Below are 15,331 nucleotides of genomic sequence, written 5' to 3' on the forward strand. Positions count from 1 at the left end.
AGGTGCCAGAGCTGCGCAGCCCTCGCGGGATGGAGCGGAACCAAACCCGCACCTCCCTCTCCAAATCCTCTCCGCCCGCCCGGGGATGCTTTGGGAGGGTCCCCGGCTCGCTGCCCCCCACCCATGGGTGCCCTCCCGTCCCGCGGCGCCGCCAGGAGCCCGAACAAAGGCGGGGGAGGGGGCGATGCGGGGCTGCCCCGGCTCCTCCCGGCCCCCGCCCCCGCCGCCCCCGCTCTCCCCTCCCCTCGCTCTCCCTCCTCCCCCGGTAAATCCGAAGTTTCCTGTTGGGCACGGGCGAAGCTCGGCGGAGCTGCCTCCTCCTCGCTCCTTGGGATTTACCGTCGGGAGAGGCTCGGGAAGGGCCCCTGCCACCTTCTCCTCCTCCTGCTGCTGCTCTTCCTCCTCCTCCTCCTCCTCCTCTCCCCAGCCTTCCTCCATCCCCGCGGGCGGGCGCCGCACGCCGAGCCCCAACCCCTCCCTTCCCCCTCCCGCTGGATTTTGGGGGTGCCACCGTGCCTGGGAGGGGGCTCGGCCACCCCCCGGAGCCGCGATTGTCGCCGGTCCCATGTGAGCTGCAAGGCACGGCTATGCCCCTGGGGACACCGCGCTCCGCCCAACTGAGGTAGGAAACCCCCCAAGAATCCGCCATCCCCCAAAATCCAACGCCAGGAGGCTCCTCCAGGGCTCCCCGAAGGGTGGGGGGCACCCCCAGCTCGCCGTGGGGGGCGGGAGCGGCCGCGCCCGGGCGGAGGCTCGACCTCCCCCCGCCCGCCTTTGTTGTGGCTGGAGCGCCGGGACCCGGCGGAGCATCCCCGGCAGCAGCGGCGGAGGCGGCGGCGGAGGCGGCGGCCCGGCCCTGACCCCGCTGCCCTCGCCCCGCAGGTGCCGCTGGCCGCGACCATGAGCGCCGGCGAGAGCCGCGAGCCGCCGCGCCCGGCCGAGGTGCGGGTGCCCATCACGGCGCTGCCAGCGCCGCGCCGCCCCGCCGAGCAGCCGCCCGAGGATGCCGGCAGCGGCTCCGGCAGCGGCTCCGGCTCCGGCAGCGGCTCCCCCGGCCGAGAGCCGCCCGCCGAGCTGGGCTCCGAGGAGGAGGAGCAGGTGCCGTACCCGGCGCTGGCACCCACCGCCTTCTTCTGCCTCAAGCAAACCACCCGCCCGCGCAGCTGGTGCCTCAGGCTGGTCTGTAACCCATATCCTTTCCCTCGGGACACCCCCCGGGACACCGCGACACCGCCGGCACCCTCCCCGTGGCCGGAGCATCCCGGCGGAGCTGCGCGTCCCCGCTGCCGGCAGCGCCCGGGGATGCCACGGAGCCACCGGCGTGTCCTCGGTGTGTCCCCAGTGCCGGCTCGGAGAGGGGGGACGAGGGGCATTTGTGGCAGCGGGACACGCAGGGACCGTGTCCCCAGTGTCCCCCGTGTCCCCCGTGCTGGGGACACGCCAAGGTCCCGCAGCGGCTCCGTGCGAGTGTCCGGGACGGGCAGGACGGAGCCGCTCGGGGGGTGCGGAGCCGCGGCCCCCGAAATTCCCAGCGGGAAAAAAAATAAAAAAAATCCCTCAACTCCACTCGCGGCTCGCCGGGATGGGAATCCTCGCAATTCCAAAGGCGACCTTGGTTTTATTGGATTGCCGGGGGGGGGATCAGCCCCTCCGCTGTTTATATAAGAGCCGCGAGTGCACGGGAGCTTTCCCGACGGGGAAAAATGGAGCTGGAGTTGCTTTGGGAAAGGCACATTCCCAAAAAGTCCCCTCCGCTTTTGTTCTGCTGCAACTTGCAGGGAAGGAAGGGAACAGTGAATCCCTTCAATCTCCGCCGTTCCCGGTGTCCTTTCCCGGCTTTAGGAATGTTAAATAATCATCCAGCAGCGTTTTCCTCTGGCTCGTGACATCCAGGAGATGGAATTTTCCCCGGAATGCTGGGTGCGAGCGAGAGTTGTCAGTTTGTGCCCGGAATCTTTGGGAAGTGAGCTTTTAGCACGGGCATTGTGTGGAGAATTCCTGCTTTTCCCTGCCCCCCATCCCTGCCTGCCTCTCTCCCCGTTATTTATTAATTTATTAAGCCCATTATTTATTAATAAGCTGATTATTGATCTGCCTCAGCTCCCCACACAAACCCCTGGTTCTCCCCAGCAGGAATTGCACATTCCTCCCGGGAATGCTGCCCCGGGCTGGGAGCTGCAGGAATAATCAGAGGGAAAATCCCACAGTTTTTATGGATTTGGGGCTGCTTTTGTTTTGCACAAAATGTTGACCAACTTTGGTCCTGTAGTGATCCCTCAAAACACACAGGGATTCATTAAGGGTTGGATTTAGTCGGGAAAAATCCCTTTCCCGATTTCTTTTCTCTGGAAAATGGAGCTCCTTGGCCCCAGCTGATTTCTTGGTTCTGCTCTTGTTGGGTGAAGTCTCTGCTTGCAGCAAATCTGGGCTTAAATTCCTCTTCCTAAAGTGCTTCTTGCTGGTTAAGCCAGGCCTAACATCACCAGTGCCATCCTGGGTGCTCATTCCAGCATTCCCGAGAGCCTGGATGCTGGAAAAAAAGGGATTTGGGGCAACTGCAACTGGGATTTCCAGCCCTGAGGGGGGAACTTGGACGTGCAAGGGTGGAAAGGAGGAGTTGATGCTTAAATATTCCACAGAACGGTAATTCCATAAGAAAAATGGGATGGAGCTGGCCTCGGGGAGGGCACTGTGTTGTCACAGGAAGGAGTGAGCCAGGATGGATTTATTCCCTAATCCAGGTGCTTGTGATGGGAAACTTTGGGAGTCTGTGGGAGGAAAGGTCATTTCCTTTGGGTTTGGGGGAGTCTCTGGGTTTGGCATTCCCAAAATCTCCTCTGGCAGGTGGAGAATTCCAAGGGAGGTGTTTTGGGAGAGACTTCAGGTGTGCTCAGGCTGGGCTTGGATTTTCCTTTTGGGAATTCCCAGCAGAGCACCTTCCTTTCCCAGACTTCCCCATCCAACAAAACATCAGCTAGAAATGGGGATGGCTTGTTAACAGCCAAGCAGGAATTCCATAGAATTCCCAGGATTTCAGTGCTGGTGTGCTTGGATGGCAGCAGGAGGGATGAGCTCCTTGCTGGGATTTATTCCCATTTTCCCAGTCTCCGAAATCAAATCCTTGGATTACATTTTTCAGGATGAGTGGGTGTGTTGGACCAGAGGCACCTGGAAGGCAGGAACTTGGGAAAAATTCCATGGAATGGGACACCTGGGAAGCAGCTGGATGAGAGGGCTGGAGGAGGAGCACGGCTGGATCAGGGCAGTGAGGGCTGGAATTCCTGGGAGATTTTCCCAGAGGGAAAAGATTCCACAGAGGAAAAAGACCCCACAGAGGGAATTTCGGGCTGTGGGTTTAGGTTCTCTTCCTGTCCTTCCCGAAGCACAAATCCATAAACCAGGAAGAAGGGTGTTTGGTTTTTCTTAGGATTTATGGAAGGGAGGGATGGGAACTGGGAATGCTCCCAAAATCCTTGGGTCTTTCCGATGTACCCTCCTTGGATGGGGCTCTTTGGTTGTTTTTCCTGGGGAAGTTGTCCTTGCTCCCACTGGGATTGATTTGGTGGGAAGAGGGGATGGTCTCGTTCCGTGCCCTCCAATTCCCATATCCCTCTTTTCCTGTGTTTGCTGGTTTGGGAATTCTCCTCCTGTGAAATTCCAGCTCCAGGGTCCAATTTCCAGCAGCTCCTCAAGGCCGATCCCATGGGACGCTCTGGGAATGGAGCTGCCTTTGGATGAGGCACCCAAAATTCCCATTCCATCCAATGAACCCCCTGGGGATCTCCCTTTCCCACCCAGATTTTCCAGGAGCTGCCAGCCACTCCAGATATTTTTGGGAATCGGAGCTATCCCAGCCCCGTGGCCCAGAGCAGGTGGGAATCTTCCCAAAAAACGTGATTTGTGTGGAGTTTAAGCAGGAAGGGGTCACTGGGAGGCTTTGGAATGGCTAAAAAAAGCTGGAGCCGGGTTCTGGAGGGGACAGGTGGGGCAGGATCCGGTTACAGAGCCGGGAGCATTCCCGGAGAACATTCCCAGCCAGAGGCACCAGCGGGAAATGGGGATGGGGCACATGGAGGGAGCTGCACCTCGGGGTTCAAGGGCGCCGCTGCCTTCAGGAATGCTGAGAACAACCTGGAAAAGTGATCCTGGGAAGGATCCTGCTCTGCTTCCAGAGGTTTGGGTTCATAGCATATTCCAGTTGGGAAAAGTGCTGATTTTGGGGGGTGGGAACACCAATTAGGAGTGTGTTAATTCAATTAATCCGAGCAGGGACGCTCTGCTGTCGCTTTTGCCGTGCAGTGGCATTCCTGGATTTATTCCTGGATTTTCTGAGTGCAGGAATCTCTTCCCGAGCTTCAGGGTCACCTCCAATCCTAATTCCCACCCCAAAATCACGGATCACAACAAACAACCCAAACATCATTTTTGGGATACAAGCCCTGATCCAAACAGCATTTTCCCTCAAACCTGGGTGGATTTTCCCTCTGTTTCCCTGCCGTGCTTTGAATTTCCCTTTGTTGTCTTTTTTTAAATCCACATAAAATTGGGACCAAACTTCTTTATTTTCCTTCGGATTGGGTCTCCTACGTCTGTTTATTTCTGGAGGGCCGTGGGTGGCATTTTGTGCTGTTCCCGTGGGGATTTGGGATTTGCCACCTCTCAGGGTTGTTCCCTGGCTTTTCCCAAGTGGATCCATGGAAACCTGGGATGTCAAATGGGGTTTCCTTGAATATTTGGGATTAGCAAGGAAGGGATGAATCCCTGGATGTCCTTAGGAGGGGTTGGAAGCATCTCCTGGATTTTTGAGCCATGGATGTGACCCTGGATGGGCTCTGGTGTGGAGGAAAGCTTGGAATCCATCCCAGGACAACTCCAAGGGGTTTTCCCTTTGGAAAACTGGGAAGAATGGGATGGAGGGATGGGAGGCACAGCACTGGGAATCTGCTTCCAAGCCTGGCTTTTCTAGGATCCCTTTATCCTAATCCACGTTTTATTGCCAATGGATTCTGGAATTATCCATCTCTGAATCCCCAAATCCAGGGTTTTTCACAGATTCCAGGGTGGTTTTGGGGCTGGTTTTCCTCTTCTCCTGATTTATTTTAAGTTTTCCTGGGCTGGATATTCCCTGGAAAATCCCCTCCAGTCAAACTCCAGCTCATCCCATTGGATTTTTCTGAGGATTCCTCATAATCTCTGGGAAATATCCTCAATTTATTCCCTATTCCAGACTAATTTCAGAGCATCTAATTCCCATTTTCCATGGTATTTATGGATGCACGGATCCATGGAAATGCCAGACTCCACTTGGCTTTGCCAGTTGCCTTCAGTTCCTCCCCTCAGATTTGCTGGGAATCAACAAATCCCATTCCAATTTGGAGTTTGGTTTGGAATTTTGGGATGTGGATTGAGTCCAGGTGTATTTCCAGCATTTCAGGATGGCAAATTCCTTGGAAATGTGGGCCAGTGTATCCCAGGAGTGGAACTGGGAATGCAGCAGACCCGAGGCTCCAGCTCATCCCTAGGGTTGGATCTGGGACAGTGGGATCCCAAATTTTCCATGGATATTTCCTGAATGATCATCCAGCTTCTCTGGGGTGTTTTGCTGGTTTTTAGGGATTATTTAATGGAAAAATGGGATTAGATTGATTTAAACTCACCATTCCCTTGGCTTTGTGTTTGAGGGCTTGGGCTGATCCCTTGGGAGCCAAATCCTGACTTTTCCAAGCTCCGAGTGGGACAATTCCATTGGAACTGGGATCACTCTTGTTGGCAGTAAATAAACTGGGAATTGGGATTTTCTCCCTGGTTTTGCACAGATTTGGGATTTGTTTCCCAATCCCTGCTGCAGCCAAGAATTCCTGCTGCCCACTCAGAGTTTTCCCTGGATTTCCCCTCTGGTTCCCAGTCTGGGATCTCCTCGGGCTGCTGGAAATCCAGGAGGAATCCCAGGGATGCCCATCCAAAGCCATCCAGGTGTGTTTTCCTTTAATCCCTCGGAATTCTGTCCCCTGGAGCACCTGCCCAGCATTCCAAGGCTGGAATTCCTCATGCAAGGAACATTTTCTGGATATTTACACAGATGTTGGAAACTCGGGTTTTGCTCTTGATTCTTGAGGCAGCAGCTGCTGCTTGGGGCAAATCCCTAAATCCCCAATCCCTAAAATCATTGGGATTTTAAGGAAAAGACACTTTAGAGAGAATATTTTGCTGCCTGGGACAGGAGGGAAGTTACTCCAGGGTTATTCCATGATCCCAGCTGGGAGTTAATTCCAGAACTTCCAATCCTTTTCCTGAAGCAGCAAGGGAAGGGAATTCGAGGGTGACGAGCTCTGTGTCCAGGGCTCTTCCTGACCTCCCTGGAAATCTGGGAATGGTCACTCTGGAGTGGTCTGGGAAACTTTGACAAAAAGCAGCTGGAAAAGACAATTTTCCCTCTTTTTTTTTTTTCCCGGATAAAAATCCGGTCTGGGCACTGCAGCAGGAGCAGGGATTTGGCAGCGGATGAAATGCTCGGTTCTGGGATCTCATTTTCCCCCTTTCCATGGACAGATGGGAATTGTGTGAGCTCACAATGCTCCCAGTATTTGGCTGTTTTTCCCTAGATTCCAGAGGAATGGGATGGCTCTGTGTGTGTGCAGCTATTCCAGGCAGGGATTCCAGCCGGGTCTCTGCTCCCAATCCCTTCCCTCCATCCCAGTGGGGAGGATTTGCCCAGATACCAAAAATCCTGGGAGATCTTGCTGGAAGCAGGAGTTGCAGTGTGGGGTTTTTGGGATATCAGCCCCATTCCCAAGGGATGGAGGATGTTGGATGGATGTGACAGACAGGGATGTTTTGGGAAGAGTGTCCCGTGGGATTTGTGTGGAGCTCGTTGTACCCAAACTCTTTGATCCTCTCCGCCTGTTTGTTTGGATTTTCCTGCTGTCCCAGGAATTCCTGGGAGATTTGGGATCAGAACACAGGTGTTTCCATGGATTTCTGCTCCTGTCTCCAAGGATGTGGAGAGAAGGAGGAACTGACACCTCCTTTATTGGGAATGACAGGGAGGGAAGGACGGGAGACAAAGCAAAATGTGGGATTTGGTGCCACAAATGGGAATTCTTTGGGATTGGGAAAGGACTCATTCCAGGGGCTGCCAGCTCAGGTGGGATGGGGCTGTTTGATCCCAAATCCATCTCCAGCATCCCTTGGGATAGAGCTGATGGCAAACAAGGCAGGATCATCCCTGCTGAAGTCACTTTAGGCCCGAGTTTAAGCCTGGCTTAACCCTGCATTTCCCGAGAGCTGGGAATCAGGGAGTTGGGAGCAGGGAGATTTGGGAACAGGGAAACTCAGGAATCAGGGAACCATCAGGGAATGCTCTGGGCCCAGCAGTGTGTCCTGGTCCCAGCTCCTGCTGGATGTTCTCCAGGACTTCTGCACCTTCCAATGGCTCCTGGAGCGACCCAGTGCCAACAATTCCTGCTGCTCCAGACATCCCTGGGATTCTGTCTGCCTGGGAATGCTGGACCAGAATCCCTAAAAAGGCTCCAGGGCTGGGGCTGCCAAGAGGGATGAGCTCGATCTGGCTGTGCATCCTGTGGGCTTGGTTTCTCTGGAATTCTGGGATGTGCTGCCCTTTCCAGAGGGCTGGGAAGCCAAAAGCTCCATTTTTTCACCCAGATCCTGTCCTGAGCTCCTTCAGACTCGGTGTTAGGAAAAACTTGGAAGTTCTTACCCGTCCATAAATATTACCAGGAATGGGATTGCTCTAGGTTGGAAGAAACCTGGCTAAATGTGGAATTAATGCTTGGATCTCCATCCTGGTGAGTCCATGAATTTCCAGATGCTGTTTGCAGAGGTCTGGAGAAGTCTGGGCCAATGGCAGGAATTATGGAATTCCCTCCAAAGGGGTGGGGCTGGATTCCCTTTGGAATGGCTGGAATTGCTCCATCCCAGTTCACAAACTGGTGGCCCAGGCCAGAGCCAGCAGCTCCTCCCAGCCTTTGGAATATGGATGCTGGAATATTCCCCTCAACTGCCTCTGTTAGACACAAATCCTTTGGATCTGATCCAGGTATCCCAGATTTTCTAGCAATGCTTTTTGGGATCAGTGCTTGGGATCTGAGCATTTTCCACCTTCCTTCCTGGTGTCCTGGAGCATCCCTTTAATCCCAGAGCATTCCTGGTGTCCCAGAGCATTCCTTGTAGCCCAGACCAGGCTTGGAGAGAAATCCCAATCATTATAAAACTCCTCTGGAACACTTCATATTCCAAGCCCTGCCTAATTCCTTGAATTCTGTAGGAAAAATCCTGGGAGTGGGGTTGGGCTTAGCTCTGATTTGGGAAAGGTTTTGGAATTCCAGAGGTTTAATTTGGAGGAAAAACCTGTGGAATAGGAGGAAAAGAAAGTGAGGAAAAGGCTCTTTTGCAGCACAAATTCCATGGATTGAATCCTGCCTGGAATTCTGGGGATTGAAAGAGGCATAAAAGGATGGAAGGGACAGAATTTCCCGGGAATTTTGTAATTCAGGGATCAAGCATTGCTGTCCCTTCAATTCCAGTTGGGAACAAGTGGTGACAATGGAGAAAAGTTTACCTGGGCTGGAAAAACAGGAATATTTTAATATTCCCTGTGCTGCCTGATCCCAGATTGTGGAATTTCCAGGCAATTTGCCTTTAGCAGCTCCTAAGAGAGTTCTGCTCCGAGTCTTCCCTCATTCCCAGGAATTTTGCTGTTAAAGCAGCGAATTTTTCACGTTTTTATCAAAAGTCCATTTCCTTCCCTGTTTTTTCCAGATTTGCTCTATTCCTCTCCTACCTGAGCTGAGATATCCACAGGACAACGGGATTTCCTGGAAGTGCTGGAAAAGCTCCAGCCAGGGGAGTTTTCCAGGAGTGTTTGTGTTTCCTGGGAGTGCCAGGAGGGAATTCCAAACCAGAGTTTGGATCTCATCCTCCTTCATCTCCCTTTTCCCATCTTTTCCACGTCCTGTTCCTCTTGGAACCATCCAGGTTTTTTATTTTAGGAGGAGGGAATTCCCTGTTTTAATCCAGGGAGAACAAATTTACCCAAGGAATTGGGGCTTGGCAGGACGTGAGGGGACAGAGTGAGGGGAAAACCACGGAATTTTTTGCTTTTCCTCGGTTTTCCTAGAAAAACCTCATTTTTTCCCTGTGGGAGCAGCTCTCAGGCCACAAAAAAAGGGAATAATCCCTAAAATCCTCATTTTATTTGAAATCCCGGTTGGAAAAGGCGATTTGGGGACGCAAGTGGGAATTTTGGTGCTGTTCCTTCGTCCTTGTGCATTCCTGGTGAAATTCTTGAAAGATTTCCCACCCCACGCCCAGGAAAAGTTGCTTTGGGTTTGGTTTTTATTTGGGATGGGGAGAAGGAAAGGAGGAATTAATGAGCTTGGAGCCGTTGCCATAGCAACCTGTTGCTAATGGATCTCTGGGGTTTCCTCTCCACCTCCAGCAGCGTTTCCTGGGAATATCATTCCCATGGCAACGGATGGCGCCGATCCCTCCCAGGCCACCGCCTTGGAAGGGCACAAAAAGCTCCTTTTTCCATCATCCTGGCCATTTTTAGCGGGGAAAAAAAAATTCCTGCTACTCCAGAAGAGTTTTTTTTGGAATGCTTGAAGTAAAAATTCCCAACTTGATTCTGTCTTTTTTTGGGAATTTTTCATCCCAAATCCAGCCCTCATCTCCCATGTGCTCTTTGCTGCCTCCTCTTCCTCGCCCTGCCCTTGAAGTTGGAATTCTGGGAGAAAAGCCCAGGAAAAGTGGGAATTTTGTGGTGTGGGGTAATGAGGCACTAGGGGATCCCCTTGGCCTTGGAATTCTGGTAGAAAAATCTGGGAAAAGTGGGAATTTTGTGGCAGGATAACGAGGCATGAGGGGATCTGCTCATTCCTTTGAAAAATTCCCCTTCCCTTTCTTTGTTGGCTTTCTGTGCCCTTTGGATGATAAAGATTCCATCAAATTCCTGCCTCCCAGCCTGAGCTCTTCCCTTCTTCCCAAAGAATCCAAATGGATTTGGGTCCAGATGGATTTCCCTGGATGAGCAGCACTCCGAGGATCTGCTTTTCCAAGGAAAGTTGGGTTTGTTTCTCTTTCAATCCAGGGAAGGTCACTCGGAGTCGTTATCCAAGGTTTTCCTGTCCCATGGCCATCTCCAGTGGATTCCTTGTTTTCCAAAGCCTTCTTGGGAATGGGTGGCTTTGCCAGGGAGCCTGGAATGTTTGGATCTTCATTTGGACTGTTTAACTCAGAGCTCCTGGAGTTCAAACACTTTTCTGGCCTTTCCAGAGGCTCCGGCTCAACCCACCCTGGAATCCCAGGAGGATCAGCGCTATTCCAACAGCAGGAGGATTTTCAGGGATTTACAACCCAGCCTGGTGCTTCTTGCTCTGCCTTTTTCCCCAAAATTATTCCTGGAAGACCCCCCCCAGCCGGTGTGGTCTTGCTGTTCTCCGTGTCCATTCCGTGCCGGGTTCCTGGTGGTGCCTGGAGAGGAAAGGTTGGATTTGAGGGAGATTTATGGATTCTGGCAGCTTTTCCAAGGATGTTCCTGCATCCTTGACCTTGGAGGAGAAGCTGGGCAGCACTGCAGGTTCCCACTTGGCTCCTTGGCGTGAATTCCCAGCCTGTCAATCCCGAAAATGCTGATGTTGGGATTTTAGCGGAGCGTTAAAAATCCGGGATAATTACCTTGGAATTAGATCATTCCATGGGAGAGGTTCACAGCTGCTCCTTCCTAATCCGAGGTGCTGATTTAGGCTTTATTCCCTATTTCCTCTTGGATTGTTTAAAGGGAAAATAAATTGGCTCCATTTAAAAAAAGATGGAATTCTTGCTTTTCCGGCAAATCTAGGCCGTGATTAAATCCTTCCACAGTAAAAAAAAATCACTCCAATTATTGGAGAGGGAATTTTTTCCAACTAAAGCTTAAGTGGTCACCCTCGGCTAAATTCCACCTTTTATCAATTTAATTGGAAAACATTCATTCCATGAAATAATCTGGGAATGCTGGGAAGGAATCGCCAGTTGCCAGGACAACCCATTTCTCCCTGGCTCCCTTTTTAATCCTTATTTTTCCTCCCCCCTTTCTTTCTCCAATGTCACTTTGGATCATATCATCCTGACGGGAGATTTCATTATTTGGGAATTCAGGCAGCCTGCATTGAAAGGCAGAGGGATTTTTGGGAAGTTAATGGAATTTAGGGAGCTCTTCTTGTATCCATGCCTGTCCTCCATGGAAGGTCACGAGGAGAAGTGGGAATTACAGGGAAAGCTGGAAAATCAGTGGAAGCAAACAAGAGGCATCTCCTCCCTTATCCCAACACCTCGTTCCAGCAGATTCCAGCTGGGAATGTCCTTGAATCCAAGTTGGATTTGGGACATGGCATGGGATCTGTGGGACCCATGAGGTTCTGGTCAGTGAAATTCCAGTGGCAGAATGAGGGTGGCTCAAAGTCTGCTGGATCCAGGATTTTCCTGGGAAAAACACTTCTGTCTCTCCCATCCTTTCTCCTCCCCACTGGAATAATCAGGATTTCAGGTTGGGATGGAATTTTGGTTCATGAAGAAGGAAATTATTCCGGAGGAAGTCATGGACACAGGGCTGGATGTCACCTCAAAGGGAAGAGTTGGTGGCAGGTCTGTCCACATTCCGTAGGGATGGATTGGACATTGGGAAAAGGAGCCTGGGCAAAATCCTGACCAAGATCCAAAGCCTTCAGTGCAGCCTGGACCAGGCCAAATCCCAGAAACCCCTGGATTTGGTCTTTCCAAGGAAATCCTTGGCTCAGTTTCCCAAGGGTTGGACATCCCAGGATAAGGCAAGGCTGCATTGAAAATCCGAGGACAGGATTCCTCATGCATTGCTGGAAAAAATGGGGAAAGCTCAGGAATACACCCAGGAATGGTGCAGGGGTGATTTCCAAGGAGATCATTTTGGAGCTGGATTTGGGGCTGTTCCCAAATTCCACAATTGTCCCACAACTCCCAGAGCACCGCCGGCCCCGATGTTGGCATTTTGGGGGGAATAGGATGATGTGGAATTTTTGGGAATAGACACCCGACTCCAGAAATTAACCTGAAAAAGAAAAGCCTGGAAAATAAGGTTATTCCTAAAAAATCTTGGATGACTTGGAATCCAGTGAAATCCCGGCCTCCTCTGACTCCGGAGCTGCGGAAGGGATAAATCCATTCATTCCAGCCCCGCTCCTGATCCATTATTTATGGCCCAACATTTGCTCTGGAAAACATCTCAGTGTGCTCACTGCCAGAACCTTTGGATCCCGCGGGATTTTCCCTGTTTAATGAGTCCCGGGGGCGGGAAGAGGGGTCAGGAGAGGGGGAGCCTCTGAACGTCTCCGCTCGGGTTTTTCCTGCTCTGGGTTGCTCCAGTTTTGTAGGAATTCTCCTCCCAGCCAGCGAGATCAAAGGAAAAAGGGAAAATAAATCCACGGAGCCACTTGTTGGGATTTCCCTTTGGAGACACCTAAATTGCAGCTTTGCTTTTCCATCTGCTAATTACCCATTGTTGGATTTTTCCATTTAATTTGTTGGTTGTTCCTTTTTTTTTTTTTTTTCCCCCCCCTTTTAAATCCACTTTTTTCTGGGAGCACTCGGTTCTGCAGGAAGCTCATGTGTCCCATCCCAAGGATGCTCTGGAATGATTCCCTTTTGGATCATTCCCATTTTTCTGCCCCCTCCCTCACCCTCGTGCCTCTGGCTCCAATGGGATGATTTATTTTCCATTTGCCAAAGGATGGAATAATCCATATCTGTGTGCCTCCGGCTCTAATCCCTCTTTTTTTTTTTCTTCCCCTGGGCGATTGCATTCCGTGTGGGAAGGGCTTTAAAGCTTTTTTGGGGTTTTTTTGGGATTTGGAATTAAAAATCAGCCTGGAAATGCAGAATGGAATGTGAAGAATATTTTGCTTGAATTTGTCCTTTCCCCTTGACTTAATTGAATTCCAGATAAATCCAGGAATTGCTCCCTGCCCCCATCCTTCTCCCAGCATCCTCGGCCAAGGATCAAAAATCCAAATTCCTAAAAAATCAAGGGAGCCAGTGAAGCTTCCTGGGTCCATCCCCTCCATCCTGGAGAACTTTTTCCATTAACTGTGTGGATTCTGAATTTCCCTTTCCCCTTAATTCCGAGGGAATGAACCAGTCAGGCTCCTGGAACAAGCAGCTTTTCCACACTAAACAGAGGGAAGAAAGAGGATTTAGAGGAATTAGGGGAGATATCCCCAGCATTCCTGATCCATTTGCAGTTCCATGGGGATCTGGCAATGCTGTTCAATCTGTGCAGCCTCATTGATTCCCAATAAATTGTTGGGATCACTTGATCCCATTCCATGTCCCCAATCCAATGTCACTCATCCCACACGTCAGCGCCGGCTCCAAACATCCCAGGCAGCTTCCAGCCCTTCCCAGATGTGGAACTGGACTCCCAGAAGCCTTTTTTATCCAGGTATTTCGTGGAAAAATCCATCATTATTTATTTTTAATTTCAATTTCATTGTCAGATTTTGCCATTTTGGTGGTTTTCCTTTTTTTCCCAGATTTTTATGGTTGGTTGGTCCATCGTCCCCGTGTTAAGCAGGAAAGGCTGATGTTGGGATAAGGAAAATAAGAAATCCATGGATTTGGCTTGGCACAGGGACAGTGACCACTCTAATGACACCTCCAGGGATCCAGGGGCAGCCAGAGCTTCTCTGGGAATTCCATCCCATCCCCTCGACTCCCCAGCTGGGAATTCCTTCCCAAACCCATTGAAACCTCCTCTCTTCCAGTTTAAAGCCATTCCCCTTTCCTGGGGGGGAGGAAGCTTTTAAAGGATAAAGAACTCCAGGAATATTTAAATTTTCCCCTCTTTAAGCAAAATTCCTCCAAAATCTGATGAGTCCTGGATAAAACCAAGTGATTCCACACAAACCTTGGCCTTTTCCTGTGCAAGGGAAGGAGCAGGATTGGCTCCAAGGAGAAGTTTGGGAAGAGCATGGAGATGTCAGAGCTTGTCCAATGGAAGGGGAAAAATGCCTGGAACCCTTCGGTGTTCCTGAGGTTTGTCAGGAAATCTTTCCTAACGACTTCACCTCCCCACCTGGAGTTCTGATGGGGTTTGGAGGGTAGGACATCGGAAAAGATGGATAACAACGGGAATTCAGCAAGGACTCCAGCCAATTTCCCTTTGCAATCCAATTTCCACAGGCAGGATGTGCCACTGGAAATGCCAGGGCTATTTATGGATCCTGGGATCGAGGGGAAACGTAGGAAACTTGGGAATTTCGGCAGCTTTATCAGGATCTGGGAGGAGGGAGAAGCTGTTAATCCTTGGAATGGTCTGGAGGGAGCTGGGGGACACATCCAGCCCCATTCCCTGGCTGAGGATCCCAAATCCTGCTCCTTCCTTGTCCTTTGTTCTCCCTGGGTCATCCATATATGGGGCTTTTCCTGGAGAAACCTCCCAGCAGAGCTCCAATCTAAACAGTGGCAGCATCCCAGGATTTCTGCAGCTGCTCCAAACTCCTGGAACAGCTTCCAGCTGGAATTAGGAGCCCTTGGGAATTCGGAATCCCAAGCAGTGCTTTTGTCATTGTCAAACTCCCACCTCGGAGCTGCTTGGAATTTGCTGTGGCTGTACTGGAAAGCTGAAAGGAGAACCCAGGGAATGCAGGAATTCTTGGGATTGGACATTTTTAGGAGTATTTCCAATTTTTCTTGTGGCTGTACAAAGCTCCCACCTCTGGTAGTTGATCTCTCCGTGGATCCCTGTTTTGTGCAATCCAAAATCTGCACCTGCAGGGATCACACTCGGAATTCCTGCTGGCAGACTCAGAATTCCCTGATTTTCTGGGGTTGGCTCAGAAAGGAAGAGGAATATTCCCTCTGATCCATGAGGGAAACTGGCACAGATTCCCAGAGAAGCTGTGGTTGCCCCTGGATCCCTGGAATTGCCCAAATCCAGGTTGAAGCAGCCTGGGATAATGGGAAGTGTTGGGATTGGAACTGGATGAGCTTTAAGGTCCCTTCCGATTCCAAACCAGTCTGGAATTACTCTGGACCAATGGTAGCATCCAAAACTTCCCAGTTCAATGGGATCACCCCTGGATTGTGATGGTGGATTTGGGATAATTAGGGCAGGATTTGATCCTGGATATGTCGGTGTTGTGTCCATGGGTATCAGCTCCTCCTGTCCTAAGGAAAAGAAGTGGGAAAACCAAAGCTTTTCCATCCTTCCTGTCCCTGTTTTCACAGGATGGAAATATCCTGCTCCAACCATAAATCCCCATCCCCAGGGGGAATTTTTTTTCCCTCTGGAAATGGAGTT

At 51.2% G+C, this 15,331-nt stretch overlaps 1 protein-coding gene across 2 annotated transcripts in view; it reads left to right on the forward strand.

The window, feature by feature from the left end:
* The first annotated feature begins 246 nt into the window (after positions 1–246).
* Positions 247–15,331, forward strand: part of CACNA1H (calcium voltage-gated channel subunit alpha1 H) — a 153,225-nt gene continuing 138,140 nt past the window's right edge. Inside the window, exons 1-2 of one of the 2 annotated variants that reach the window (XM_071443802.1) lie at positions 247–622; positions 883–1,189. In XM_071443802.1, the coding sequence (XP_071299903.1) occupies positions 901–1,189 (289 nt within the window). In that variant the 5' untranslated portion in view covers positions 247–622; positions 883–900. The remainder of the gene's footprint in view (positions 623–882; positions 1,190–15,331) is intronic. The other variant, XM_071443804.1, reaches the window with a different exon arrangement.

This window comes from Agelaius tricolor, unplaced genomic scaffold, assembly GCF_023055355.1.
Source record: "Agelaius tricolor isolate 1412-34295 unplaced genomic scaffold, bAgeTri1.0.p SCAF_19, whole genome shotgun sequence".
NCBI classification, from domain to species: Eukaryota; Metazoa; Chordata; class Aves; order Passeriformes; family Icteridae; genus Agelaius; species Agelaius tricolor.